Genomic DNA, 27860 nt, shown 5'->3' on the forward strand with positions numbered 1-27860 from the left:
CATATGGGAGACCAACGCATTGAATCACGCAAACACAGGAATGGTTCTTTAACTATAAATTTATGTTTGGAATGTCAAATTCTTTTGGCATTCCAATCAGGGCATTTGCTGGGCATTCCTTTTAGGATAAAAAAAAAATTACATTTCAGCTAATATATTAAGTCGACTGCAATCAAATATGTCAATGCACGTATTCGTTTCGAATTCCCGTATAGGCTTTGACAGTTCACGATGTGTGGGTGAGCCAGTCAGTTGCAAAAACGTTGGCAATTTTCTTTTTCTTTTATCGACCACCGAACGGGATAGAGTTCACAGCATACCATCTGAGTTGACCCCAAAACAGTGTGTACTAAGATATGCCAACCGGTATGACAACCCAACAAAAAAAAAAAAGTACATTCTTATATTTGGGCAAATGACCAAGATTCACCGCCATATTCTTCTTCCATTACGAGGACAAAAAAAAATGTTTTATTTGCTAGATTTCCGTTAGACGTAGTACGACCGAAAAGAATCAATGTCGATCTATCGACTTGGTGTTGTCAATATGCAGATAAAACTACATGCAAATGGTTTTTACCTCAAAATTCATTCTCAGCTAAAATTAATTTCCTCTGTAAAACAAGTTCAGTGTTATCTTGATAACATTAAAGAATCCAGTAGCATGAAAAACTTACAAAAGTTAAAGATGTGGATGAATTTCAAATCAAGTTCACAACCTTCTTTGACCTCTCGTAGCTCAGATACTATCGTAAGAGTTAAAATGAGACTCGATTGGTCAAACATGGTTATGTTTAAGCACTACAATTATTGAATTTCAAATGAAACATCATACCTCTAAGTATTGAGTGAATCTTGATGTGATGAATGGTTCTTGTAATCATTTCTTCTTAGCACTTTGCATCCACTGGCAGATGTTTTAGTTTTTTTCAGATATCTTCATGGTGTAGTCAAAGAATATTTGATTTTAACTGCGAGATGAAAATTATCAGTACAAAGCAGACGACATTGACAAATATTCGTTGGACAAAACAACAAAAAGTCAAAAACTCAATTCTTTATGAACAGAGAAAAAAAGGGCGACAGACTTTTCTCAGATCGATGCCTTCAGATGATTGTAAAACCGGAATTCCTTTATTTTTTGCTAACCAGTTTTTTTTTAACACTCGCAAAATAAAAGAGTGCACACAGGGTGGCTCATCACCTTGCCATACGCAGAATACAATTCTGCGTGCATATAAAAGAGTAGGAAGAACCCAAGAAAAACATCGTCTCTTCAGTCTGTCCAGACAACTGCCCGATTCAGTCGCTTCAATTGATTCTCCTCAAGTAAACTCTTTTACCCATCATGTCTAATATCTTTTTGGTATCTTTCTTGATTGGCTGCTGTGTATCGTCTGCTTGGGCAAGCCTCAATCTTCATGGAGAACCGCTCCTTTCGGGGCTAACCTCTTTCACCATCGTCGTAGAGACAAAGACAGTTGAAAAACAAACAACTTGTTACATTACATCCGGCGTAGTCAACCAGTGTCGGCGTAAACGTGGCATCGAAGAGAAACCCGAATTCGTGCAAGACGAAGGTTTGGAAATTCAACCATCAGCCGTATTTGGGTAAACAAAAATTGCTTCCTTTTTCATACGACAAATCATTCCATTTAAACACAGCACATTTTGTATACCTTATCAAAACGTAGAATTGAAGCCACTCCCGTTCCTCGTGCATTGAACCCGATGAATTTCTACAATTCCGAAAAGGTTATCGGCTCCTTCGACGATACGTATTTCAACTCTCAGAATATTTTCCGACAAATTGCTGCTAAGGGCCGTAGCAATAAAATCACAGTCGGTGATTGCGGTCAATCCACCGTCAATCTCAGCCAGTTCCTCGCCTGCCTGGGCATGACTGTTCAAGAGACTACAACATTGACGGCCACTTTTACAGAACTCGAAACCGTGTCCTCGGGAACCGTCATAATGACCGTCAAGGGCTGTACACCAGCAGGTTTCCCTTACACTTATTGCCCTTCAATGATTTAAATGAATTCAGCTATAGTCAGTTTAATGCTTCCGCATCCTGTACTATATCGAATTCGTTAATGGTAAAAGACTTGTGCAATTCCTGGCCGATCCATGAAAATGCTGCAATGCATTGCTTCAAACCAACACCTGAAAGATCATTTTTTAAAAAATAATCCTTCTAGTGGATCATCTGTTAAACTTTGATGTGATCTTGATGTGTACTTTTCCTTTGTTTTTGTTATTTGTTGTCTAAGTTATTTGATGCTTCGTTTCCATGGCTTTAAAAAAATCAATTCCAATGGCTATCTAAAATATTTTCTTCTTCTGTTTCTACTATACGACCTTTTTCCACATCAATAAAAGATTCTTGCAGCAAAAATGTGTTTATATCGCTAGCAATATTTTAGTTCTATATTATGTACACCTACTTGAAATAACATCGGAGAAATCAAATTCGATTGATAAATCATTTTGTGGAAATGGTATTCCTTGGGGAAAAGCCGGTGTGCCCATTTAACTTTCTTCAAACTTTTCAAAGTTATGCAAGATAAAGAATTACAATAAGTTTGTCTGCACAACTAATGTAAAAAATAATCAATTAAATCATCGTAGCATACCATTAAATATTGAGACCGGAAAAACATTGAATTAAAGTGGGACTAACGTTTTGATGAATATCGAGCTCAGCTTATGGCTCGTATCGTAGATTTTGTTGAGAAAATTAGGATTCAATAAAATTTCAGAGAATGCATGTAAAATAAAAGCTTTGTATCTGATTTGACACTCCATAATAGAAACTAGGTGAAGATTCTGCACATCTACCTTTGTTTCTCCTCAGCAACAGCAAGTTGGCATTTCGGGGGCATCGTTCCGCCCTTTCGTCTCTTCCTGGTGCATGACAATCCCTAGAACATCTTCTTAAACATCAAATATAATATCAATACTTGTATTGCCAGTTACGGGTAGGGTCCCAACAGCTTATAAATTTTACATTGCACTATATCATTCGGTGAATTGAGTTGACAAAGAAAAATCGGGTTCCACCTATTATTCCGTTATGGGCATTATGGCCGTTATTCGTCTGCTAAATTATTGAAAGATCAAAAACTCAAATCATCTTTTTATTGATTATAAAATTCCCTGATTAGTGAAAACCCCACCGAAAAGAACGGCGAAACTAGATTAGGCAAAGACCAATCAAGGCACAATAATTAGAATAAATGATTAAGTGATAAAATGGTTCGAACATTGATAATACCATAGATACAATCGTTTGTCATCTTTCTCGCCATAGCTAAACGACAGATTTAGCCCGGACTTCTTTAATTAACAAATCAGTTTGATTTTATAGATCCTGGATTCGACACGTTTTTCCTCGTTTACTGATCCAGTCGACCCGGACGCCCTCAACGAGGGCTGTGCAGCCGCTGATTCATCAATTGTTTTCAACGGGGGCAAATAATGTGTACGAGAGCCCAAAGTTTCTATGACAGACGCAGCTGCTGGACAATAAGTGTAAAGGAAACCTGCAGGGGTACAACCTAACACGGTCATCGTAGTATAACCAGAAGACAAGGTTTCGGTTTGTGTAAAGGTGGCCGTCAATGTTGTTGTTTCTTGAACAGTCATGCCCAAACATGAGAGGAACTGGCTGAAATTGACGGTAGACAACCCACAATCACCGACTGTGATTTTATTGTTACGACGTTTAGCAGCAAGTTGTCGGAAAATGTTAACCGATGCGGAATATGAATTGTCGAACGAGCTGTGAACTGTTTTCGAATTATAACGTTTCGTTATCAAACGTGGGGCAAGAGTCGTTTCAACCCTGTGTTAATTAATTTTATTTGTTAAATCAGGAATAATTTATGCAAGAAATCAAATTAATACCCGATAACAGCCGATGGTGCAACATCCAGGTCGTCATCGAAGTGAATGATTCGTGGTTTTTCTTCTACTCCTCGCTTTCTTCGGCATTGAGAGACGGAATCGGACGTGATGTAACAAGGAGTCGGTTTGATCAGCGTCGATGTCGAAATGTCGAAGGTGAAGGAAGTTGCGTCTTGGAACAGTGGCCCTTCAACAAAGTAGGCCCACGTAAATGACTGCAAGCCGACCAGGAAAATCAGAACAAAGATGTTCATTTTTCTAAGACAAAGTTGAGTGGATTGAACAAGCAAACTGCGACCAGGTAATATTTCAATCTGCTATTTCTGGGTTCTTTTATACCTCGCAGGTTCAAGTTCAGAGCTGTCCATGATACGACATATTTGATGCTGATTTGTTTTTTTGTGTGGTCACCAACAACAGAGCCAGAAACAATGTGAATTTCTATCTGAAGTCCAATATGGTTTCTGCATATCAAATAGACAATCAGTACGGAAAAACTCTGTAAAAAAAAATCAAGGTTTCTTACCTTGAATTTCCAATGGTATGATACCTGTCTATAAAAAAAAAACTGTTTTGGTCTCGCTCCAATAATGCAGTGATTTTGCATACGGGCAAGAAAAATTGCAATGGATTTTTTTTTCTTCAGCTGTCACGAACATGAGTTGAAACATTCAATCAACTCGACAGTGAAAAATGGAAAATGCTTTACTCAAAAAGTCGTTGAACCTGAGTGGTCGGTGGCCACGTTAGCTATAAGAAGAAGACCCCTCGTGCTTATGAAACTGCATATACATAATAACTCACAATGGGGGGTGTACATGTACAATGTTCTTAGATTCTTTTGTCCAGTGAATCACTTAGAACCGATGGACCTGTGAAAGCGGAAACAAACTTCTCCGACCATTGTTCTTGACGAACATTTAAATTATAGTTTATGATGACCTTTTTAAAAAGAAAACTTACATTTGTTTAGTTAGGTTTTTGTGTATTTCGGCTAATAGAATACGCCGTTATCAGGCACTTGGATTAGTTGGTGGGACAGGCATTTAAAAGCACATTGTTCAGTCGGGCCATATCGGTCCAGTCTTTGATCTCACCGCGAATCACAACATTGCGGATGCAGCCTTTAAAATTATCTCGAACTCTTAACGCTCCTTGAGGCTCCAGTTCTGAATCAGCAAAAATTGTTGTTGATAAATTGGTACAAATGTTTTTCATCATCTTTTTACCTGGCAAGCCACCGATGAACAAAGGATTGCGCGTTTTGGCTTCCTTGACGTGTCCGTTAGTGGAGAAGCCGTACTGCTCGTCTTGGTTGTCCACTTTAAGCGTCAGTGCATTTTCCACGTAATTAGCTTTCACCGAATGCCAGCGATTGTCGCACAGCTGGTAAGTCGACGGGAAACTCTGGCTGACGGAAAAGGTTCGGTTGTCACCCATATCGACGGCGAAAACAATCTGTTAATTAAACAAAATATTCAAAGTTATATGCAAATTAATAGTTTAAATAGAAACTGACCGTTCCGTCGTCGATGGCCAGTGACAAGGACGGTGAACCTTTGCGCTCAGAAACGCTGAGCAATACTCCGTTCAACTCGGTCGTCCGGAATTCCAGCTGGATGTCGGCCATTGCTCCAACGCGGAAATCTTCGCTATAGACAGCGTAAGCGTCTCCGGGAAAATAGGAGCCCGTTTCGACGTGAGCGAAACATTGCCCCACTCGCTGGATGACGTTCTTGCTGCTGGCTAAATCGTGCGATCTCCCGTTGAGATTTAAATTACGTATGCAGCCTTTGAAACCTTCGGCGGCTGCGTTATCGAGAAACAATGAATTCTCCGGCAGTCCACCGACGAACAACTGGCCGTCCAATTGCAATTTATTGGGCGCTTTGGCTCGCAAAGGAGCGAAATCATCCAGCATCACGACGACTTTGCGCTTATCTTTAATGATATGCACGCGGTGCCAGAGACCATCATTAACGCTTCCAGCTGAGACGAGGTCTTCTTTGCGGCGGCCGTGCAAACTAACCACCACTTTGCCGTTCTTCAAAGCCACTAGCAAATAGTTTGCAGCTTTCTTCTGCTTCATCTGTTTGATTTTGAAAAAAACAATTAAACCACGATTTCTTTAAGAAATATTTAATATCTCTTACGGATGAGAACAGAAGAAGACCATTCGGGTAGTGAGTGCGGAAATCCATGGTGAAATTGAAGCTACTGTGAAGTTCTTTACGGCTGGCGGATATCATCACGTGGCTATTGGGTGCGTCGCCAAATTTGAAGGCGCGACCTTCGATCGTGTACTGGGGCACTTCCCTACAAGATGAAAGGGCATTCTCATTCGCTTGCATCCGCTCTTCCAGCACTCGAGGTACTGGAATGTGCTGGCAACGACCAACCGCAGCAGCGGAATGCCTGATGGGGTAACTCAAATCAACCAATTGGTTGTTGAAGCTCAGATCAGCGATGCATCCGCTAAAGGAATGCTGGGTGCCGATGAAATCCGCCGCCATCGACAGCCATTCTGGACGGACTCCTCCGAGCATCAAATGAGAGAAATCGGAGCCGCTACTCGAACTGCCAGTCACTTGACGGGCCAGCCGGAGAGTGCCGATGGAAATGTCGTCTACCAGCACTTCGACTTTTCTTCCGGTGCGGACGACGACTAGCCCGTGGAATTGGCCGTCGTTGTAAGTTTCGCTGGATGTGATGGAAACAACTTCTGCCGGGCTGGATCGGAATCGTGCTTCCACTTTGCCCTGGCGCATGGTCAACGATATCATGTCCGCCTCTTTGTCACTTCTGAGCGGCAACTGGACGGGCATGTCTTCGTCATTGGCCGGTTCATCGTTAGCTTCCTATTTATGAGTTAACAAATTAAATTTAATAAAGATGTCACTTAAAGTTGAGGTCTAATCGACTTACAGCTGGAACAGGAGCAGAGAATATTAAAATGCCTTCAGGCGCTTCAGTTTTGAAGCTCAACCCCAATGTCAAGTCGCGACCCGTAGGTCTCGCAGCCCTCAGCTGGATGTATCCAGTTCCGGCAAAGGCCACAATTTTGTTAATCGTTTGAGAACTACAAGACGCTTCGACTCCATAAAACGATCCTTGCAATGGATTCATTCCAAACGCCACCACTTGAAGATCTTTCATGCATCCGAGGAAAGAGCCTGGAACGGAACCCATCAAATCCGATGAAATGCTGACATCTGGCGGCAATCCACCTACATAAAGTTTTGCTTCTTCCAGCTCCAAATCTGGGACTCCGAAATTAAACGGAGCGGCTGAAAGTTCCTCATCGTCTGCTACTTTCAAAAGGGCCGTCTCCACTCCGCGTATGAGGACACGCGATGCTTCAACTTTGACCCACTGTCCGGTGTTGTATTTCTGACGGCTCTGCAACGACATCTCGTAGCCGGAGCCGTAACGAACTTGATAGCGGATTAACCCTTCCGTCAGCTCCAAACTGATGTACTGGCCCAGATGAGTTTCGTTAATTGCCAAGAAGAGAAGTGCATTTTCATCCAGCGATTTGAAACTAAAGGTGATACTGTACTGGCGTGAATCGTAACGAGGAATCTGGGCGAGCTCAGCATAGCCTTGGCCGTTGAAACGGAAGGATGACTCATCCTTGGCTTCCTGCGCTCCTTCGATTGACGGACCGCAACCGGCACTAGTCGACATGAAATTCCACAGACCAATGGGCTGTCCATCGTACCACATCTGATGTAAATGACCACTAAACTTGCTCGTTTTAAGGTCAGATGGTGAATTATCTGGAACGCGGCCAATGTACAACTTATCGCCAGTTGTTAGATCCACTTTAGAGAACCGAGGAGGTCCAGCGCCTGTCACTGTAACTCCTTCAATGTCTCCATCATTCTCAGGTTTGACTGTACGGACTCTAAGTGATCCCACATTGCCCGTCCGTTCAGCTTCGATCTTGTACCAACGGAAATCATTTGATAAATCATCAGGGCCGGGCTGCAGCTTGAGGGGATGAGTCAGGACTGTTGTTCCACCTCCTGCGTTCCACAAGAAACGAATTTGACGGTCGACCATTTCTACAGCCAAAAAGTCCGTCTCTTGATCGTTGCCGTACTTCTTAGTGGCCGGCAGGTAAAACAGCAAGGAATCACGATCCTTGTGATTGAAAGCGTAAGTCATCATGATGCTGGACATGCTACTCGGCTGCAGTGGCGGTGTGAAACTCCTGGAACATGAGCCTGAATTGCCCGACAGCGACACTCGGATGCTGGACGCAGCCTGCTTGGCCCGTTTGATCTTCTTACGTAGTTCGTCCAATTTCAACGATACCGACGAGTTAATGGCTCGGAATTCAAAATTCTTCTTGGTTAAATGCGTTATCTTAACATCCAGATGTTTCATGTTTTTCCGGGCGTCATCAACTGGATAGCAAAATAAGCAAATGTGATAACGTTCTCCCTACATTTTAAATGTGTCTTACCGAGTTTAGGGATATTTCCGAGACCGACATTGCGACTGTTTTGCATAGCCAGCAATCTAACTCTTAATTCAGAATCTATCTGCGATTTGATGTCCATCACTTGCTTCGATACAGTCGTCGATTTGCTTAGGGCATCTGTCGATTTCTCAACAGCCGCTTTCGCCCGATCTCGAACTTGGGGCAGCTTGTCCATGTTCGCTGTAGTTTCCTCATTTATGGATTTGGCCTTTTTCAACATCATTTCCACTGAATCCAATTTGATCTGCTCTCCTTTCAATTGTTCCTTGTGGCTGGACACGACGACTTGGAGTCGTTCCGATTGACGCAAAAGATCTCGGCTTTTTTCGCGGGAAAGCCGCGCTTGCTCTACCAACGACAAGTCCATGTCTTCCGGATAAGCCCTTCCGTACGCGGTTTCGGCAGCTTCACCTGCAGCTTCAGCCGCTTGTCTGGCCAATTTCAACGCCTCGACAATCGATCGATACGCATTGGCCGCTTGAAGCGGATGATCTGCCACGTCACGGGTCGCGTTGAATTGATTAAACAAGGCCTGGGCTTGTTGCCACAAATTGTTGGCATGTTCCTGGGCGGCCGTGACGTATTTGCGCTTATACTCGGGATTCAAGCGGCTCAATTCGCTTTCTTTAGCGGCACATTGAGCCTTTTTGTTTTTGAGATTATCAAGGGACGTAGACAACGCCTGGAAGCCAACACGAGCACGGCTAATAGCCAGGGAAGCATTAACATTCTTTTTGCGCGCCAAATTCAAATCAATATCAATCTGGGTGGATTTCGAGGTAATTTCGCCGACGGAATGACGGATGGCATCCAGCGTTGAATTACTGTTGGATAAGGAACGAAATGCCTGGAAGAAAATAAACAGATGTTACATTCACACAATTCAGCAAACAAACGTGAAGTATAGAACGTACAGCTTCAGTCGAGTTGCGACTCTTGTAGATGTAATTTTCCAAATCATCCAAGCGAATTTTGAAGCCTTCCAGGTTATCTCGCACTTGAGCGGTGTCGCTTTCGTCGTCGAAGAGGTTCTTGATGCTGTTCAGTAAATTGCGGCTTCGTTCCAATTCTTTAATGGCATTGGTTTTCCTCGTATCGACATCAATCGATTGGATGTACTGCCAATGATTCTCTGCTTCCGCCAAGGCTTTGTTGATATTAATAGACGGCGTCTCTCCAATGGCGTAATTTTTCAAATAGGCGATGATCTCTGTACATCATTCAGTTTAGGATTGAAGAAGACATTTCAAGATTTGTTTGATTACTACCTTCCATGATGGTGGTAACGAGAATTGAAGCTTCCAAGGCCTGAGTGCAGACAGGCTGTAAATCGGAAGCTTCCGTTTGGAATCCGGTAGCCAATGTTTCCAGCTCTTTCGCACGCTGGAGAGTGATTTGAGCCAGCGGAAGGATATTGGGAGCATTGATCAGTCGATCAATGATTTCATTCTCTTCTCGTTTTTCTATTAAAGTCTGTTCCAGCAGGATGGTCGTGTTTTGCTGATGAAACAGGCCAGTCCACGGCAGGGGAACATAATCAGTGAAATTGTAACGGGCAATCATGCTGGCCATTTGATCCACTTCGTCAAACAACGCACCAGTACATCCATCCTCGCAAGCTAGTCAAATAAAATTGATTAAACAATTAAATTAAAAAATTGAAATTATTAAAAAACGAGTCTTACATGTGCATCCGGTCGGACTGATGACGTGCCGTGGAGCGCAATAGGTGCAATCGCGTCCAGTTATGCCCGGCTTACAGTTGCAATGGCCAGTCACCTCGTGACACTCATCGCTAACGCTGCCATTGACATTGCACAGGCACGGCTGGCAAGGAACACCTTGACTGGGATTGCCATAATAGCCATAATCGCATTTCTGACATTTATCACCGCGAAAGCCACGCGCACAAGAGCAGCTCTGGGAACCATTGCGCAAGAGTTGGCAGGAATCGGCAAAATTGCGATCGATGGAAGGGCACGCGCAAGGCCTGCAGCCGCCCGGGTGATTGGGTTCACCGTAATAGCCTTTGGCGCATTGTTGGCAATGATCTCCGGTAGTGCTCTCTCGACAATTGGTACATCGCCCAGTCTCCCTATCGCATGTCTCGCTCCGCCCATTACAATGGCATGGATAAGCCTCGCCCACCAGTTCGATAAGGACTATGCTGGACACATGTTCGTATTTAAAGCGGCGATAATAGCCTCGATGAGGGTCTTGGCACGAGCCTCCAGTATATTCTGATGGGCACTGGCACATCTCCACTCCACTGGCAATGACTGGATTGTTTCGATGGGTTGATGAATTTGTAGGAGCAGCAGGAAGGGCTACTTCGAGGCTGACGTCCTTCAGCTCGGCTTTAATGCGATCCATTGAATCGGTGGCGCGGATCAGGATGTGCTGTACGTTTTGCAAAGCGATCATCATCATCGGCCGGCTGACTTTGGCTTGCGGATTATTTTTCATCCGCCAAAGAGTTTCGTGCAATCTAGTTCCGATGCAAACGATTTTTACATTTTGGAATTGGAATATAAAAATAGCCGATATTTACCTCACTTGGTAGCGGCCATTTGGGTGTGGCGCGGGCGGATAATATTCCAAGATAACCTTGCGGTTGCCTTGGATTTGAACTAGTGGATAAGTGGCCAGAATGTTGTCCGGAAATAGGGTCGACCCTCCATGGTTGGTTACAGTAAAACGAAGCAGGCCGTTGTAAGAGGTCGTGCGGTCACCAGAAAAAGAAGCGGGCAGTTGCCAGTAGAGTGGCGTGTCAAAAAATTGACTCACACCAATCATGACATCACCCCGGACGTCCGGAACGATTCGTAAATTGTTGGTCACATTCAATTGTGTTTCGCCCGTCTTAAATTGAAGTTGTCCATCACCTGGCAAGGCCAACTACATTTTAAAAATCACATTTTTTTTTATATTGAAATGATGTTCAGTTTAAATGATTTAATTAATAAAAAAATAAAAAAACTGACATTGATGTAACAGATTTCCTGGGTGTTGACTGGGAACTGGTTGGGATTGGCTACGTTATTAGGCGCATCCGGGCCAGGAGGGTCGTAGGTGATCATTAAACCGCGACTTCCTTCCACCTTCATCTGTCAAAAAATAAATGAATTAAATGTTTGGTTATTATAAAAAAAATCAAACAGTGTTGTCGGATAAATTTATCAATTCCCGTTCTATAACGTTCAAGTTCACTTATCCGGCTTTGAAACCGAATAACATTTGGGCCGACCACGCAAGCATTCAATTACACCACTGAGCCTGAGTTTAGGACTCAAAGTCATTCGATATTTCCTCCCCTCCCCATTCCACTCCTCTTTTTTTTTTCTCTTCTATTTGGTACAAATTTGAACAAAACGTCAAGAGGGGGGGAGAGAGACATGATGTTGTTAGGACTGGATCGGATTACCAACTAGGCTAAGGAATACAAGAAGAAGATTTAATGACACACACACACACAAATACCTGAGACCAAAAGAGTTGGGCTTGTGTGCAGCTGGACGAACGGCCGAAACAGAAACAAGGTGTGCATCCACCATCGTCGACAAAATTGTCTGTCAGCTCCTGATGAAGCTGCTGATCCGTCTGTTCCGTTCCATCGACGTGCAGTAATCCGAACGTCGATTCCTTACAAGTGTCGCACCGTCTGCCCATCACATTGGCCTTGCACAGACACTGGCCGTCCTGCTGGTTGCATCCGATAAGAAGACCCGCTTCATTCGATCGTGTGTCTGTTCCAGTCGGATGACAATCGCAACGCTGACATTGCGGAAAGCCGTAAAATCCTGGCTGGACGCAGCGATCGCATTGCATTCCGGCGAAACCTGGGCGACACGCGCAAGCGCCAGTAAATTGGTCGCATTGGCTGGATCGAGATCCTTGCGGATGGCAGTTACAATTCTTTGAAACGAAGGAAATTCGATTAACAATAAAATAAAATTCATGAATGAATTGAGTTAAAAAAAGACGACATACTTTGCATCCTTTAACTGGATTGTGATTCCATGTTCCAACAGAACAAGTTTGACATTGAGAGCCTTCCGTTCCGGTAGGACAAACACAACGTCCCGTATCTGGATCGCAGATATGGCCCGGCTTATTGCACGGCTCACATTCTAAAGTCAAAATGTCATTCAAAAATGTTCAGCGATCTTTTTTTTTAAAAATACCTCGACATCCAGATGACGAGAATCCGAAGAATCCTGGGAGACACCTATCGCAAGATTGACCTCCAACGCCCGGCAGACAATAACAGGCGCCAGTGGTTGGATGACAAGTCCGATCGACGGCTCCAGTTCCATCGCATCCGCACGATTGGCATCCCCGTCTCGAGATTAAATTCCAGAATCCAACCTGTCGTAGTTTATCGTAGAAAACAAAGAAATGGAATAAGAAAATCGATGACAAAAAGGAAATCTTGTCCCGAACATTTTCTCTTTTGTTTATTCCATTCACGCACAACTCGTCAAGAACTAAAACACGACGGACCTCCAAAAAAGAGATTTCCTTTTTCTTTCCTACTGGAGGTTATTTATATGACAAGACGAACGGAATTCCTCATCCATCAAAGAGTTCTAATGACTCCTTTTTTTTCTTTCTCTCTCTCTTACGTCTCCGTGTTTGGGCAATGAGAAAGAAAAAGTTGATCAAAGATGGATGATGATGACAATGCAAATTCCAATTGTTTGCGGTTGGAACTGATTGTTTCCCATACCCTGGGAGCTATTAGAAATTTTTTTTTCGTTTCAGAGCCTAAAGAGGCAGAATCACACACACACACACACAGGTCACGCGGGAGAAAATCACGAATCGTAAATTCGCCAGCACACACGTTTTTAAATGTTTTGTTTTCTTTCGTGCAGCGAGACAAAGAAGGAAATGTTTCATTAGGATTTCTTTTTTTTTCTTTTAGCATTTGACTAAAATTGATTCCAGAGGGTCTTTTTTTTTTTAAATCCAGGGCCAGACGAGGCACTTGACCGAAAGATGGCCAACAATTTTATTTAAAACAAAAATAAAAATGCCTTTTTTTTCTTCTTCTTTTCCTTATACTAAACTTTTACATTTTAATAAACAAAACGTGAAACTCACTTGGCATTGGTCGCACTTGAGACCGACGACGTTAGGTCTGCATTCGCATTGGCCCGTGACGATGTTGCACGTCTTCCTCTCCGATCCCGATTGATTGCAATTGCACCCTGAAAATGAAAACAATTTTTGAAATTGTGCCAACGAAAATTCTTGCGTTCTGTTAAAGAAGAGAAAAAAAAAAAAAAAAGGGTCAAAACCGGAAAGGAATTCCGGCTGCTAACCATCTCAGCTGTCAAGTAAAATACAAAACCGGGACGGTACATTTCACCGAGGGGAGGCAAACAGAGAAGATGGGGGATAATAATAATAACCATTACTATTTTTCACTTTTGATGAGCAGGCCGAGTTTTCTCACTCCCCACACCCACAGAGTTTTCGGATAACGTGCGCGCGCTCTATTTGTATGTCTAATATTAGTCACGCAAGATTTTTCTTCTTCTCTCGATGCTCGCTGCTAAAAAAAGGGGGGCAAATTAGTTTCACACGCAAAAAAAAAAAAACAAAACAAAAAGCAACTGGATTTATTGCACATTGCATTTTTCTTCTTCAAAAAAGTAATTAGAAGATGAGGGGGAGTCGGCAGCAAAGAGCGGCGAAGGGAAACAAGAAAACATTCCCACCGTTTTTCCTACCCCCTTAAAGGCACATGGCGCTCTTCAATGATCAATTAGCTCATTGAGTAAAAAATTTTTTTTTGTGAAAAAAAAAAACAAAAGCGGCAACAAACACAAAGTCTCTTTTCTTTTAAATCCAAATTTTCAAAAGCCGACATAAAAACAATGTCCTTCTCATTCGCGATTCTATAAACATCTACCCAAAATCGGAATGTATTTCCATAGCCGAAAAGATTTGTTAGCTGTCGACCGGGTTCTTTTTATGGAAATGCTTTCTAAAAAAAAAAAAAAAAAAACAATCTCCAGACATGTCGCCACGAGAGAAAAAATCGGGACTTTTAAAATCCAATCAAACTTTACTCATTTTGAAATCGTACCCGTTTTCAATCCCAACCAGTTTTTGTAGTAATCCTTTTTGTACAAGAACGGATGGCGCGCATTTGAATTTCGCTGATTGGTCGTGTGTTGTTTGTGCTGACGGTGAGTTATCCGCACGCTGCTGCTGCTTTGAATTTTCGTCACTAAAACGGCCACATCGTCGTCCGTCGCTCGGCTCAACGACACGCACAACAAAATGAGCGCAAAATTATTCATCTTGTTCAACAGTTTCATCTTTGATCAAATGACATCGAGTCGACATCCTTCCCAAGTTTAAAAAAAAAAAAAGACACGACACGCACGCACACACACACGTCCGGACGGACTTGAAGACCTCGGTCGACTGTGCCCGACGACGTGTGCTGCTGTTCTTCGAAAAACTAAACACGATTTTGTTTTGTAGGGTCCTCTTAGGCAGCAAAATAAAATAAAAAACTCTCCGGCTGAGAGAGCCATCAGAGGCCACTAAAAAGAAAGGAGGAGGAGGAGCTACTGTAGAAAACAAGTTTTTTTTTTTCTCTCTCCCAAAAAGAGAGGGGAGACAGACACCTTTTTGGCTCTGAGCTATTTGGCAGAATAACATTTGCGCGAACTGTTCAAAAGAATTTACAGAATAACATCGTCAATTTGAATTCAAGCGAAAGATTCTCTCTTTGCCAAAAAATTTTTTTTTTGTTTTTTTAATTCCTCGATAAACATCGCTGGCCATTTGGTGTATGTTTCTCTTTTTATTCTCGGTCTGTTGGAGCGTTTTTTTTCTCTGAAAAAAATAAAAAGGATAGCAGAGAAACACTCGGCTATAAGAGACAAGACAAACCAAAATAACACAACAGCCGGCGCCTATGTAAGAGAGTGCTTTCCCCTCTCTTGCCCCAAAACACATACAAACATGTCCATATCCATAACCAGACGGCCCTCCATAGTCCGTGTTTATATAACGCAAGTAAACCTCCTCTTTTTTTAAAAATTCTATTTAAAAAACCCGCATAGAGTGCACGAAGGTTCTGTCAAATGAAGATTCTCATTAACGGTAGTCAGTTGCTCGTTAGATTGTACGCAGTTGAACTGTTCGATTGGTAATGAGCCAATTGAAAAAAAAGGGACCACCATGGAGTACTACGTGGAAAAAAAGATAACTTGTTTCAAATTCACATTCGACCCTACATGAAAAGGGTACGTGAGGGTTAGGTGAAGCACAGAATTCCCTGGAAAATAAGACCATCTACCAAGTGATTGTGTGGTTTTTAAAGCTGCGATGCAGTTCGTGGGAGCACGAGTCTTCCATTGAAATAAAAGTTGGCATGAAAAAGGAGGAGCAGATATTCATAACCTGATATTTTCTAATCTCTTTGGAAGAAAACGTGTCCTTCATGGCGACATCAAATGTCAACGACTTTCCAAAGTGCCGAGAACAACAACACACAAAAAAAGACGTTTGACACGCAATGTTTTGCGTGCGCTTTTGACAACATTTTCACGCTCAAATCGAATGTTGATGAAAGTTTTAAAAATGTACGTTTTCACGGCTCAAATGGTTTTAATAAATGTGCGGACGTGTGCGCGCGCCTCCACTTGAAAACCCGTTTCCTTTCTGCCTCCTTATTTGTTTGTTTATTTTCAATTAACGTTTGACACGACGTCATCATCCCACCCGTAGGAAGAGAGGAACGCAGAAGGACCGGATGGGCGCGGATAACGAACGAACTTTCCCTCACGAAAGAAGAATTATGTTGAAAAAAAAAATAAGTTACAACGTACCTTGACAACCGTTGATGGAGAAATCATAGTGGTGTTCCAGACATTGATTGCATGCGAGTCCTCCAACGCCCGGTTTGCATTGGCATTGACCCGTTTGGCCGTCGCAAGTCTGCGCCGTCAGCGAACCCACCATGTCGCATTGGCAGTCACGACAGCCAGCGTGAATATCTCCATATCCATCCTGCGCGTGAAGAAATAAACACATCCATCACATTCAAATTTCTAAAAACAAAAACTACACAAAGACCTTTCTTCACCTCTATAACTAATTGGCTTATTCTACGAGGAATTAAAATGATTTAAGTACCTTGCATCGGTCGCAGTGTTTACCGGCGAAACGCTCTTTGCATTGGCAAAGACCGGTTTCCATATCGCACTGATTGCTGGCCGAGCCGTCTGTATGGCAACGGCATTCTTGTTGTTTTTTAAATAATAAAAACGTTAAACATGAATCAAAATGAATTATGGTATGAAATTTACCTCGACAAGTGCCTTCAGTTGCGTTGCCATAGTAACCGGGTGCGCACAGCTGGCACGAATGGCCGGCCGTGCCCGTTTTGCACTTGAGACATTGACCTGTCAACCTGTCGCACCAATCGGATGCGCCCACTTCGTGATTACTACTGCAGTCACACGGTTGACAGAAACCGCCGGGCAATAGCGGATTACCAAAGTAACCCTCAGCGCACCTGCTCAGCCCCACCCAATCACATTCAAACGATTTTTAAAAATTGAATAAATAATTCAAACATTTGAAATACTAAACCAGCCGCCTAATGCGCAGCACATCATCCTCTTATCGGATTACACGGAATTAAAAAAAATAAAAATAAAATATTTACCCCAGACGAAAGTTTGAGTTTAAGCCATCTAGCGGCCACATTTTACACTACTCCAAGAAAAGTTTGAAAAACCAAACAAAAAAAACGTTTACCTTTGGCAATGATGACCTTCGTAGCCAGACGGACACTGATCGCACACATAACTGTCTGGTCCTGTAGTGACGCAAGTCGGACTGAAGTTATTACTTGATGGGGATTCGAGCGGACATCGGCATTTCTTGCAGGCACCGCCAGAACGAGCATCCCCGTAGTATCCCACGGCGCAGCTTTCACACTGGGCACCGACCGTGTTATGCAAACATGGACGGCTACACGCCGTCAAGTCGTTCACGTCACACGTAGCAGCGTGACCGTTGCATTCGCAGGCCAAACATTCGAATTCTCCACGTCCTCGACTGCTGTTGCGACGTACATAACCAAACGCGCAATCCTCACAAGATAATCCAGCGTAGCCGGACGGACATGTGCACTTTTCGATTCCTCTTGCCCGTTCAACACTTTGCGAATGTTCCGAACCGACGTCCAACTGAGCATCATGCAACCTGAAAAAAAAATAATAACACGATTTAAAAAAATTTAAAAATCAAGGTTATTAAAATTGAGAAAGAAACTTACACTCCTTCAATTTGATCCGTGTGGAATTTAGCGCGGACGAGGAGTCGACGCAAATCGTTGAGAACCGTCATCAGCTGACTCTTGGTGACACCGTCGCCTTTGTACTCGGTTCGGCGTCGACGCACAATGTCCATCACATTATCCGGAATGTGATACCAATGCTTGGATTCTTTGAGTGTCCAGGTGATGGTCGTGTTGCTGTCGCGGTGGTAGGATCGATCCCCGTAACCAATCTTCATGCCACCACCTTCCATAATGACGTCTGGACCTTTGGTAGCTTTGCCGGCCGAATCGCCTCGGGCTTTCACCCAAGACACGTGAAATTTAACTGTTTGCGAATAGGCGGTCAATTTCTTGCCCAGGTAATCGTCAGGTGCTAGCCAATAGTAGCTCTCGAAATCAGCCATGTCATCATTGGCGATAGATAGTCGTCCGATATGTTTATTGTGGCTGTCCTTTTCGTTGTTGTTCTGCTCGGCGGTGGGAGACACGATCCGTCTGCCTTGGAGGTCCGTCACTAACCATCCATTTCTGCTATTGATTTTCTGAATGCCCAAATCAGAGGCTGTGCAGTTGCCGGAACGATCGAAACAGAAGCAACGTGAACAACCTTCGGGATTGTCTTGACGGAGGTCAAAGAATCCGGGTTTACAACGATCGCATCGTTCACCTTCGACGTTGATTTTGCATTGGCACGGGGATCTGCAACCGGGGTCTGAAATTCCGGCCGTATCGCATCCGCAAGGTTCGCAATTGGGGAAACTGTGGTAGCCGGACGCGCATCGATCGCACTTCGGTCCGGCGAATCCTACGCGACATTGGCATTGGATTGGAAATGTGCTGCCATCTGTACAAGAGGTTCCAATCGACCCCTCCGGATGACATCCACACGGATGGCAAGGAGCCGTTAGAGTGGATCCGGGTTGACGATAGTAGCCTTCCAGGCATGTCTCGCAATTAATGCCGGTCGTGAAATCCGTGCAATTCATGCAAACCCCTCCGCCTTGATAAATGTTGTGGATGCTGAGACTCGTGCGTTCTTTATCCACCAGAGGATCATAGCGGCATTGGTGGGCGTGGCCGTGACATTGACATTGCTCGCAGACAGCCGCCTCGCCCATAGTTCCGGCTTTCCATGGGCGTTGATTGAATAGAGGGCAGCATTTTTCGCAATTCGAACCGCAGGTGTTATGTTCGCAACGACACTGTGCCCGGTCCACGTCCGGATGGTAAGGGCATGCAGACGCGTGACCGTTGCAGACGCATTGGCCACCAATGGAAATGTCCTTGATGGAGTAAAAAAGCCGCTGATATAACGAACGGTCCGCTTCCGACTCGCTTCCGGAAATGCTGTTTTGATTCTTGCTGGATAATTTGCTCATCAAATCGGCGTTCAGAGTGCGGATCTTTTGCAGACGAAGGCGGACATAACGCGCGCGTGTAAATTCCAGTAACTCGGCTGACGGAAGCCCAGCACCTGGCCGTCCCTTAATCAATGACGTATGAATCTAAGGGCAAAAATTATTTGTAATTTTTAGAGATAAAGTTAAAAATAAATTTTGCAACATACTTCTCCGTCTTCCAGCGGATCCAGTTTGGAGTAGAAAGCAGTGCAAATGACTTCGCTATCGCTCCTGTAGGTCGGATTACCTTCACGCGGTTCTATTCCGTACCTGTCACGCGTAAAGCAATTCATTATTTGTGTTTTAAAGGTGAATAGAAATATGAGTACGACACATTGAATTTGTTTAGGATTTCAAATATTACCGGGAAAGGCATTCAGCTTCGCTCAAAGCGTAATATTGCCATGGAACGAAAGTGACGCCATCTATGGAGCGTTCCAATATCCAATTGCCTGGACGTGGCGAGATGGCAGACTTGACCACAACGTACGCCACTTGATACACCTGTTTTAATTATACCAAAAATAATGAAGTCCATAAATTAGCATATGCAAATCTGAAAAAAATAAATAATAAAGTCATTTTAGCCAAACACTAACATTGTAAGATTTCACGTGATATTCCGCTCTATAAAAAGGAAATGGAATCCAACTAATAAACTGGAGAATTTCTAAGAAAGGGAAAACAGCTATCGGACAATCATAATAAGAGAAATGTGTTGTTGCTGTCTGCCCAGTTCGCCCTTAACGATTACCCTTAAATGGACTTCTAAACTTCATTTTCACGCGTTTGGACTGTTATTTGGATTAGTTTTTTTTTGCCGATTTTTTTTTAAAAAAGGAAATCCATTCCCGATGAAAAATGACACGGCGAAAGATTCGCTTCACGACCAAACAAAAGAAATGCAAAATAAACATAAATAAATTTTTTCAGAGAAATAATAAAAAAGCAACCCACAAAATTTTTTTTTTCTTTCGGGAGGATTTTTTTTTTTTTAGCGGGAAGGCGTTTCTGACTGTTGTTGATTTAGCTCATTAAAAACACACCATCAGAATTCACGCAGACGGTCGACGAAAAAAAAGTTTGTCGTTCCAATTTGCATATCCACAGCGACCAAATTTGTTTCGCGTTTTAAACCAAACTTGAAACATCTCGTTTGTTTTACGCCCGGATTAATTAAACATAAAAGAACTGACGTCAAACTTAAAATATGACGTCATTAAAAAATAAATAAAATCTTTCCTTTTAAACGAAAATTTCAAATGGAAGATGAAACAGAATGATGATGAAGAAGATGAGGAAAAAAAAAAAAAAATAAAAGGGCGGACTGGAGTTGTGATGCGGTGCCACCCTACGCCCATCTTTTTTTTTCTTCTTCAACGTAACCAACAATCCACCGGACCCTAACAACGCGGCACTCCACCCATTCAACGCATAGTCACGACATTTTCAAAGATTACTATTTTCTTTCTTCTTCATCCCATTCTTTTTTTTCTTTTTCGTTTACATACAAAGCCAGAATTTTTTATGATGATTTTCAATAAAATATTTCGATTCTTTTCCCCCACAACCCCCACGTTCACACTATTAAATTACAATAACAAAAGAATTCATGAGATGGAATAAAATATTAGGATAATTTCCTACCGCTCTGTTTGTAAAACACTTTAAAATATTTAAAAAAAAACAAACAATTATACACGAAGAGAAAGGAAAACATTTTTCAACTGAAAATCCTATGACAGCTGAATGGCTCTGAAAGCCATTAGAAATAAGAAAAGGGGGTCAGTGTCGTGATTCTTGGACACAATTTCTTGACAGTTGATGTCCAATCTAACGCGACAATCTCTCCCCCCCCCCCATACATAGAGCGGCTATGATCAATAGTACCATCTTTCTCATTTTTTTTTTTTATTATTGGCATGGCCGTCCGGTTCGTGCAGCAAAACACTTAAAAAAAAAGCGTCCACATATACGGAGACGAGCTTTAAAACATTTTTGCCTGTGCGAGATTGATCATCGTGTTCTTTTTCCAACGGGGTAGTACGTGCTTCTATTGGCGCTCAATTTCTTTTCTTTTCCCCGTTGCCAACCAAATAGAAAAAAGATCCATCGCTCAAGTCACGCGTCTCCGTGACGAGGAATTTATTTTATTTTTTTTTTTAAATAATCCATCGTTATTTTTTACCCTTTATAGAGGATTTGTTAGAGGGGAGGAATTTTTTCGTAAAAAACATATCGACACGTAACGCGCTCCCTTTTTTCCCTATGCGATCCATCATGGAAATTTAAAAGTGAAATAAAAATTGTTTGTTTTAAACCGGTCGACGTGATTTTAAAATGATTTCTCCGCATTCCGAAATTATTACTGTATCTTTGATGGAGATCTAAGGAATTCCATTTCTCAGAGTGAGAAAAGCAATTGGCGGTTTTTCTGAAACAAGTTGATTTCACTTTTTCTTTTTTTCTTCTTCTCGTTATTAATGTGACTGGTATGCGACCCACAAAAAAAAAACAATCACAAAGAGACTTGTAGACGACAAAATTTACGAGCGATAAAAACTGATGGGTTACCGTAGCGTGCGGTCACGATTCTCTTTCTCTTATTACAACTGGATTTGTTTTTGTTTTTTTTCTCCCTTTCTCTTTTGCCGTGTGTGTTTTGCTTGGTTGCCATTATCGTCATCATCTCTCAGCGGTTGCACTACGCGTATACATTTTCGGTTCACACACACACACACACGGAGAGAGAGCAAAGACAGAGACAGATAGTGAAAAAGAAAAGAAAACTCCCGACTTTTTACCTGTTTGAGGTCGAGGGTGATGGTGACCCATTCGAAACGACGACCGTTCTGCAGCGTGGGACTTTGCCACCGGCTGTTGGTCCCGTCGATGACGTTGGTGATGGGATGCCGGTATTCGGGGTCTTTATCGTCGCACACCTGAACAATTCACAACAAATTCAGACATGATTCCCGTTTTCTTTTTTCTTTAGGAAATTCGAGACAAATTTGGAAAATAAAATGTTTCTTGAAAGAGATTCTTTGGGGATTCTTCGAGATGCCGTCAGGATTCTTCGAAGAATCCGTTAAAGATTCTTGTGAAAGACGAGCCAACTGGCATGCGCTTCAGTTATGTCGGGAAAAAAGAAAAACGGCTATTGTTATTAGGCCAGCAAACAGTTTTTAGGAAATGACTAATTCGATACAGACGGAGCAATTTGTAAGAGCCTAAAAAAAGAAGCGGGCGGCTCTAAAGAGCTTTCTCAGCAGCTGAGAGCAGCTTTATCTTCTAGCTCCGAAAAAACTTCACATGTGGGTGTATAAATAGCAAAGCCGCCCAGGAGCAGCCGTCAGAATTTTTCCTTTAATTTTTTGTTGTTGTTGTTGTTTTCTTTTTAAGCGACACAAATGTCAAACTATTAAACTTACGCCACATTGGGGTTCCCGAACGTAGACATGTTCGACCAGCCTGCAATAGATTTCCGGGCCGTCGGACGACGACTGGCCGCACGTGGCATTAGACGTCACTTCAGCATCTGCCGCCAAATTGAACACGGACGGGAATAAACCTTGGGTCGGTTTCAACTCTTGATGATAGGAAGAAGCAATTCCATCCGGATCACCAGCTCCGTTCATTGGCTGATAATCTTTTTAAGGAAAAAAAAAATAAAATAAAATGGGGTTTCTCATTAGCATTTATCCTTCATCAAAGGACGCAATTAATCCCCCGCAACGGAAAGAGGAGGGTCTTAAATATCGAGACAAGGTGATTTATGCAACTCATTTAAAGTTAAAGAATTATTTCTGTCACGTCCGCTTTTCTTTTTAAAATCACCGAAATTGGGTGTTGAAATGAGTGGCAAGTCTCACAAGAAGAGGAAATGACGAATCCTCTTCACACACAAAAAAGAATTTGTTCAAAGAAAGAGAGAAACTTGAACCACCCGAAAATTGGTAGCCACTTGACGACTGTGAACGAGCCATTCACTTCATCACATTGAAACGTAGACAAGCACCGAAAAATGCTTCGATGTTGGTCGGGTTTCTTTTTCAGCACGTCAGACTACTTTTGCAAAAAGGGAATTCTCCAGACATTTCAAGTAGCTTGCCAACAAAAACAAGGAAAATGGCGCACCTGATGGACTTATTTTTCTACCAGAGGGGTTTCTAGCCAACAACAACCAAATGTTGTGACCATAAAGACGAAGAAACTTCACACTTTTCTCGTCTCCCTCTCTGACGAAAAGGGATAAATACAAAAATTAAAAAAAAAAGACCTTATTTGGATATACACATTCCACTTGAGGGGAAAGTCGAAAACAACGACATGGAATTTTTACGATAATTTTTTGGGATTGAATCCTGACGAGAAGTTTGTGTTCATCAATGTACCCCACCCATTTAACTAAAACCAACTTGCTAAGCCAACCGTGTGTTGGCTTGACACTTTTCACCAGAAAAAAAAAAAAAGGACCCGCCCCTAAATAAAAACGATCCCCCCTTTAAGGAAATTCCTAGGAAACATAGCGGAAGAACAATTCGTTTGACGCTAGTCGAGGGGGGGGGGGGGATAAGCCCACAAAAGGATGCTATACAACATCCCATTTTGACACGGTCCACCAATTTTCCCTTCCATTCTCTTTGTCAAGTTGTTAAGTGCGCCTTATCCTACCACCTGTGGGCAAAAGATATGAACTCCATTACAAAAAAAAACGTTTCTGCGCGATTTCTCTCAAACTTTTATACGTTGAATAATAGCAGCTGTGAAAACTCGTTAGCACATGTCCCCCCTACTTTTTTTTTTTTTACATCTAGATAGGTGACAAAAAAAAAAAAGCTTTAGGAAGACCAGCGAATTCCCAGTCAATGGGGGGAAGCTATAATAAAGTAGTTAGTAGTAAGTTGCTGTCATGTTTTAATTACACAGCCTGGAGGATTGTTTTGTTGTAGAGAGAGAGAGAGAAGAGCCGCTCGTAAGGGAAATAGAGGGGTCGTTTCTTTTGGGAAGGTATGGTAGAAACATCAGTCTTTCCTACTTTTGCCCGACCACCTACTGGGAAAAAGAAACCCAAAAGAAGAACCGTATTTTCTTCATGAGAGAAGTAGAGAGATAACGGCAGTGACCTTCTTAACCTTTTTCCTAAAACGTGCATGATACAGCCCTCCTGCCACTTCTCCCCTTGAACCGGAATTTTTTTTTTTTTTTTTTTCAAAAATAAAAATCAAAAATTCCAATCTATCTTTATAACAACAGTAATGTTATAAATATTCTATTACATTTATATAAAGAAATGCTTTACCTGAGCTCCGACTTTGACTTTGTGTCAGACGGGCCGCCTGCAATACAAGGCTAATCCAGAGCAGCGGGACGAATGAACGATAATCCATGATGTCACCGAGACACTCTTGTGGTGTGTGTGTGTACACACACAAAACAAATCTCTCCACAGCTCTTTCAGTGCAGATTTTTTTTTTGTGTGTGTTGTTTTCCCCCCTCTTGGCGTGTTTGTTCCGGATAGATAAAACAAAACAGAAATCCAGTCCACTCACGCTTAGACACCCTTCTTCTTTTTTTCGTTGTTTTTGAAAGATCTAAAGCGGGCAAGGGACCGAATGAAAAGAAAAACCGGTCATATATAATGGTCGTAAACACACACGCGAATATACAAAGAAACACACACAGAAAGCACAACCGACTTAGACAAGGGCCAGAGGCCGACTGAAGGGTTTTATTTTTTATTTTTCTTGAAAGCTGTTCTGAGTGCAGCTAAAGCCCAGCCTCTCTTCTCTGTGTGTGTGTGTATATATATATATGAAAGGAAAAAAAAAAAAGGAAGAGAAAAAAAAGGAGGGGGGTTGAAAAGTACCTGCTGTTGCTTGTTGCTGCTCCGACGTTTTATTCGTCCCGACATTGAAAATTCTTCTTCTTTTTGTTAACCTTTTCTTTCATTCGTCTTTTTGGGGTTTTCTTGTTGACAGAACGAAACAGTTGGATAACTGCAACATAGAAAAATAAAAAGGATGGTAATTTTCAAGGCGATGTTTTTGTGCGGGAGCACGTGTGCGTGATTAATAGCCATCAACATCCCATGACTTTTGTGTATCTTACCTAAAGCCACTCATACAACTGCTCTATTCAGGAAATTCCCATAGTGATGGTAATAAAGTACCTGAAAAGAGTAAAATGCATGACTTTTGTAACTCTCCCATATAGCATTTTTCGTGGCATATAATGAAGTTCTCTGGCTCTCTGAAATGGTGGGTGGAAAACGATGCACACAACCCAATTACATTTCTTACCTTTTCAGGCATGAGGTGATGATTATAAAGGAATTTAGGAGATTTTCCTTGGCTGATCCAGCAGCAAGTTTTTTCATTCAAGACAACCAACGTTGTAACCTTTGATCAAGAGCAATATCTGAAAAGATCACAAGAAAAGAAATTATTACACTGAAACATGCATAGGAAGTAAATTTGCACAAGCGCAGCCAAAAATCGTAAAAAAAGGCGGGAAATAACATATTAGCTGAATCATAACTCACCAGCATGCTGTGCCATCAAACGAATGATTAGAAAATCCTACCACGATTGGATACTGAATCAAAAATATGAAATTCGACAAAGTGTGGCGCCCAGATCATCTTACATGAATTACATTTTGATAACGATGGAGCCATCCACATTACGTATTCAGATTACAAAATGGTCTACATGCCTTTGTGAATGTGCGGTCGCATTCAAATTTCCTGGTGTTCTCCACATCGTGCCAAAGTGCAGAATATCTCGTGGTCATCTAGCGGCCACTAAGTTGAAAATAATCTCAAACCGGTAGAGGACAGCGTTGTCAGTCGATTCCATCGACCCAAATTCTTTAAAAAAATAAAAATAAATAATAAATAAAAAAAAATAAAGAAAAGAAAAAAAAAAACGATTTTTTTATTTTATAGTTTAAAAGCCAAATCATCATACTTTGCTTTCGTTTTTTCTGTTCAGCATTTTTTTCCATCGCTCAGCTCTTCTTTAGGATGAGGAGAGGCTGGGCTCCCGGCACCTTTCCTTCAGAGATATCTGCTGGTACTGCCATATAATTGCTGTGTCCTCTCTGTCGTTCGTTTGCCATGGCGTTATTATATTCGTTATGTGAAGTGTGGTAGAGGGACCGAGTTTTTGCTCGTTAGTTCCCTTTTTTATAATAAGGCCCTGTACGACACATAAAAAGTCACTACAACTCAGCACATGTGTCAAGAAGGAATGACGACCATCTTGAAAATATTTCGCGCCATTAAAATGGCTTTGTGATAAAAGTACATTTACATATTCGCTCAGCCATAATAAGACCTTGCACAATCAGTTTAAATGAGCCCGTCGGTTCTGTTGGGTTTGATTGACTGGAAAGTTGCTAATGTCCTCCTCTTTTTTGTAGGGAGAATAGCGTCAACATGCATAACCGAACGAATAGCAGTCCGTAATTACTGTAAATTGCATGCGCGCGATTAGATCAAAGGGCGACACGTAGAACTTTACCAAACGGTTGCTGTGTCCTTTCTTCACTCGCAGGCAAAGAATCTAATCCGTTTCCTGCTGATACAAAATGATGCGAGTCACACACACAAAAAAAGAAAATCTTTTGTCTTGTGCCCTTTTTTGACCTCTCCCTTTCCTACACGCATGATGAAATGACGCCGAACTCACGGCTGAATGCTTATAAGCGAATAACCCACTCAACCATTAGTATAGTTACACACTCTTGTCAGTTCTCCAACCAGCTGATGTTCTCCCCCCCCCCACTCACGACATTCGTCCCTGAAGAACTTGTTTGAAGTTTATTCGACTGTATTTTCCCCAATTACTAACTACTACAACTACTACTGTCTTCACCCAGCCTTACGTATGTTATATTTTTGGAAACGAAAAAACTTTTTTTCAAGATCACTGGGAAAATGCAGTCGAAGATGGCAGCCATCTTTTTTTTTGTGTGACTTCTGTTTGATCCTTATTTGCTGTTGGAACGCTTTTTTTTTATATCGTAGCTAATGCTTAATAGTTGGCGTGTAAGCTGTATTAAATATTTATTTTTCTTTCACAGATTCAAAGGAGATGAAATGAAATCACTTCGATGAAGCGTGGTTGCCATATGGTGAATTCGAAGAAAAGTAGACTAATTGGATTTACTTTGCTGACGTGACTACAATTCAAAAATCTCTGCAATATCAGCAGGTTTACAGTAAAAAAAAAAAAAATCAAAAATGATAAATATGAAGGGAACGTAACACGAGTGAGGAAGAGATTGACGTCTTTTCTTATTGGATTTCGTTGTTTTTATTACGACAGCAGACAGCACAAAAGTGTCAGCTGTGAACTGGTTTCATACCTGTCAAAGTCAATTTGGACACCATACACTTTTACTGTCAATATTTTATAAACTTTGTTCTCTTTTTATCAAAGAAACGTGACACGTTCCGAATATCATCGGATGTGAATAGTTTTATTATTTCGTCAGGACGTAGATAATCATCTTCACGTGGACACAAGTTTTCAATGTTATTGTTACGTCATCGTATTTACAAGAGAATGTTTTATTTCTTTTTAAAATAGAACAAATAAGAACCGTGATGATACTACGATATGTACTTTTTTTTTAGTATTAATACCAGAATAGGAATGTTCAGATAAGATTCAACAGTTTTAAAAATCAGCGATGGATGTCGGTATTTTTCTTTCAAATAATTGAATTAAAATTTTTT

The 27860-nt window shown here is 41.9% G+C and overlaps 3 protein-coding genes and 1 long non-coding RNA gene across 5 annotated transcripts; 2 read left to right on the forward strand and 2 right to left on the reverse strand.

The window, feature by feature from the left end:
* The first annotated feature begins 1255 nt into the window (after positions 1-1255).
* On the forward strand, positions 1256-2398 carry LOC116932614. Its single transcript, XM_032940405.2, has 2 exons — positions 1256-1611; positions 1695-2398. The coding sequence occupies exons 1-2, from the start codon at positions 1349-1351 to the stop codon at positions 2035-2037; spliced, it is 606 nt and encodes a 201-aa protein (XP_032796296.2). The 5' UTR covers positions 1256-1348; the 3' UTR covers positions 2038-2398.
* Positions 2186-4852, reverse strand: LOC116932608. The gene is made up of 4 exons (XM_045180397.1): positions 4436-4852; positions 4249-4373; positions 3910-4167; positions 2186-3847 (listed from the first exon to the last, which is right to left on the reverse strand). Exons 2-4 carry the CDS (start codon positions 4275-4277, stop codon positions 3346-3348), a joined length of 789 nt encoding a protein of 262 aa, XP_045036332.1. The 5' UTR covers positions 4278-4373; positions 4436-4852; the 3' UTR covers positions 2186-3345.
* A 25-nt stretch (positions 4853-4877) lies between these two features.
* Positions 4878-25962, reverse strand: LOC116932556 (laminin subunit alpha-1). Of its 2 annotated transcripts, XM_032940322.2 has the most exons (29): positions 25659-25962; positions 25417-25534; positions 25226-25286; positions 24984-25113; positions 24417-24708; positions 22546-22763; positions 21919-22056; positions 19479-19618; positions 19282-19384; positions 17712-19219; positions 17189-17638; positions 16735-16943; positions 16562-16668; positions 16255-16435; positions 13505-13611; positions 12583-12766; positions 12389-12528; positions 11879-12313; positions 11383-11505; positions 10950-11296; positions 10084-10886; positions 9667-10017; positions 9313-9608; positions 8381-9245; positions 6835-8321; positions 6063-6767; positions 5429-5998; positions 5139-5367; positions 4878-5078 (listed from the first exon to the last, which is right to left on the reverse strand). In XM_032940322.2, the coding sequence occupies exons 4-29, from the start codon at positions 25026-25028 to the stop codon at positions 4936-4938; spliced, it is 10176 nt and encodes a 3391-aa protein (XP_032796213.2). In that variant the 5' UTR covers positions 25029-25113; positions 25226-25286; positions 25417-25534; positions 25659-25962; the 3' UTR covers positions 4878-4935. The 2 variants fall into 2 exon arrangements, with proteins under 2 accessions (XP_032796213.2, XP_045036302.1); XM_045180367.1 differs by lacking the exons at positions 24984-25113; positions 25226-25286; positions 25417-25534; positions 25659-25962 and having other exon boundaries at positions 24417-24832.
* Positions 25963-26162: 200 nt separating this feature from the next.
* LOC116932639 lies at positions 26163-27737 on the forward strand. The gene is made up of 3 exons (XR_004399621.2): positions 26163-26420; positions 26540-27004; positions 27203-27737. It is a non-coding gene; the product is annotated as an uncharacterized LOC116932639 (long non-coding RNA).
* Positions 27738-27860: the final 123 nt, after the last annotated feature.

Source organism: Daphnia magna, linkage group LG10 (assembly GCF_020631705.1).
Source record: "Daphnia magna isolate NIES linkage group LG10, ASM2063170v1.1, whole genome shotgun sequence".
NCBI lineage: Eukaryota > Metazoa > Arthropoda > Branchiopoda > Diplostraca > Daphniidae > Daphnia > Daphnia magna.

Excerpts from the sequence above, each read along its gene's own strand:
- LOC116932614 (XM_032940405.2), top strand. The coding sequence starts at position 1,349 with ATGTCTAATATCTTTTTGGTATCTTTCTTGATTGGCTGCTGTGTATCG. Across the intron at positions 1,612-1,694 it reads CAACCATCAGCCGTATTTGG|AATTGAAGCCACTCCCGTTC; the intron begins GTAAACAAAAAT and ends ATCAAAACGTAG.
- LOC116932608 (XM_045180397.1), bottom strand. The coding sequence starts at position 4,277 with ATGGACAGCTCTGAACTTGAACCTGCGAG. Across the intron at positions 4,168-4,248 it reads TCTGAACTTGAACCTGCGAG|AAAAATGAACATCTTTGTTC; the intron begins GTATAAAAGAAC and ends ACTTTGTCTTAG. Across the intron at positions 3,848-3,909 it reads GCACCATCGGCTGTTATCGG|GGTTGAAACGACTCTTGCCC; the intron begins GTATTAATTTGA and ends TAATTAACACAG.
- LOC116932556 (XM_032940322.2), bottom strand. The coding sequence starts at position 25,028 with ATGTCGGGACGAATAAAACGTCGGAGCAGCAACAAGCAACAGCAG. Across the intron at positions 17,639-17,711 it reads ACGGATCAAATTGAAGGAGT|GTTGCATGATGCTCAGTTGG; the intron begins GTAAGTTTCTTT and ends TTTTTTTTTCAG. Across the intron at positions 12,529-12,582 it reads CTCGTCATCTGGATGTCGAG|AATGTGAGCCGTGCAATAAG; the intron begins GTATTTTTAAAA and ends TTTTGACTTTAG.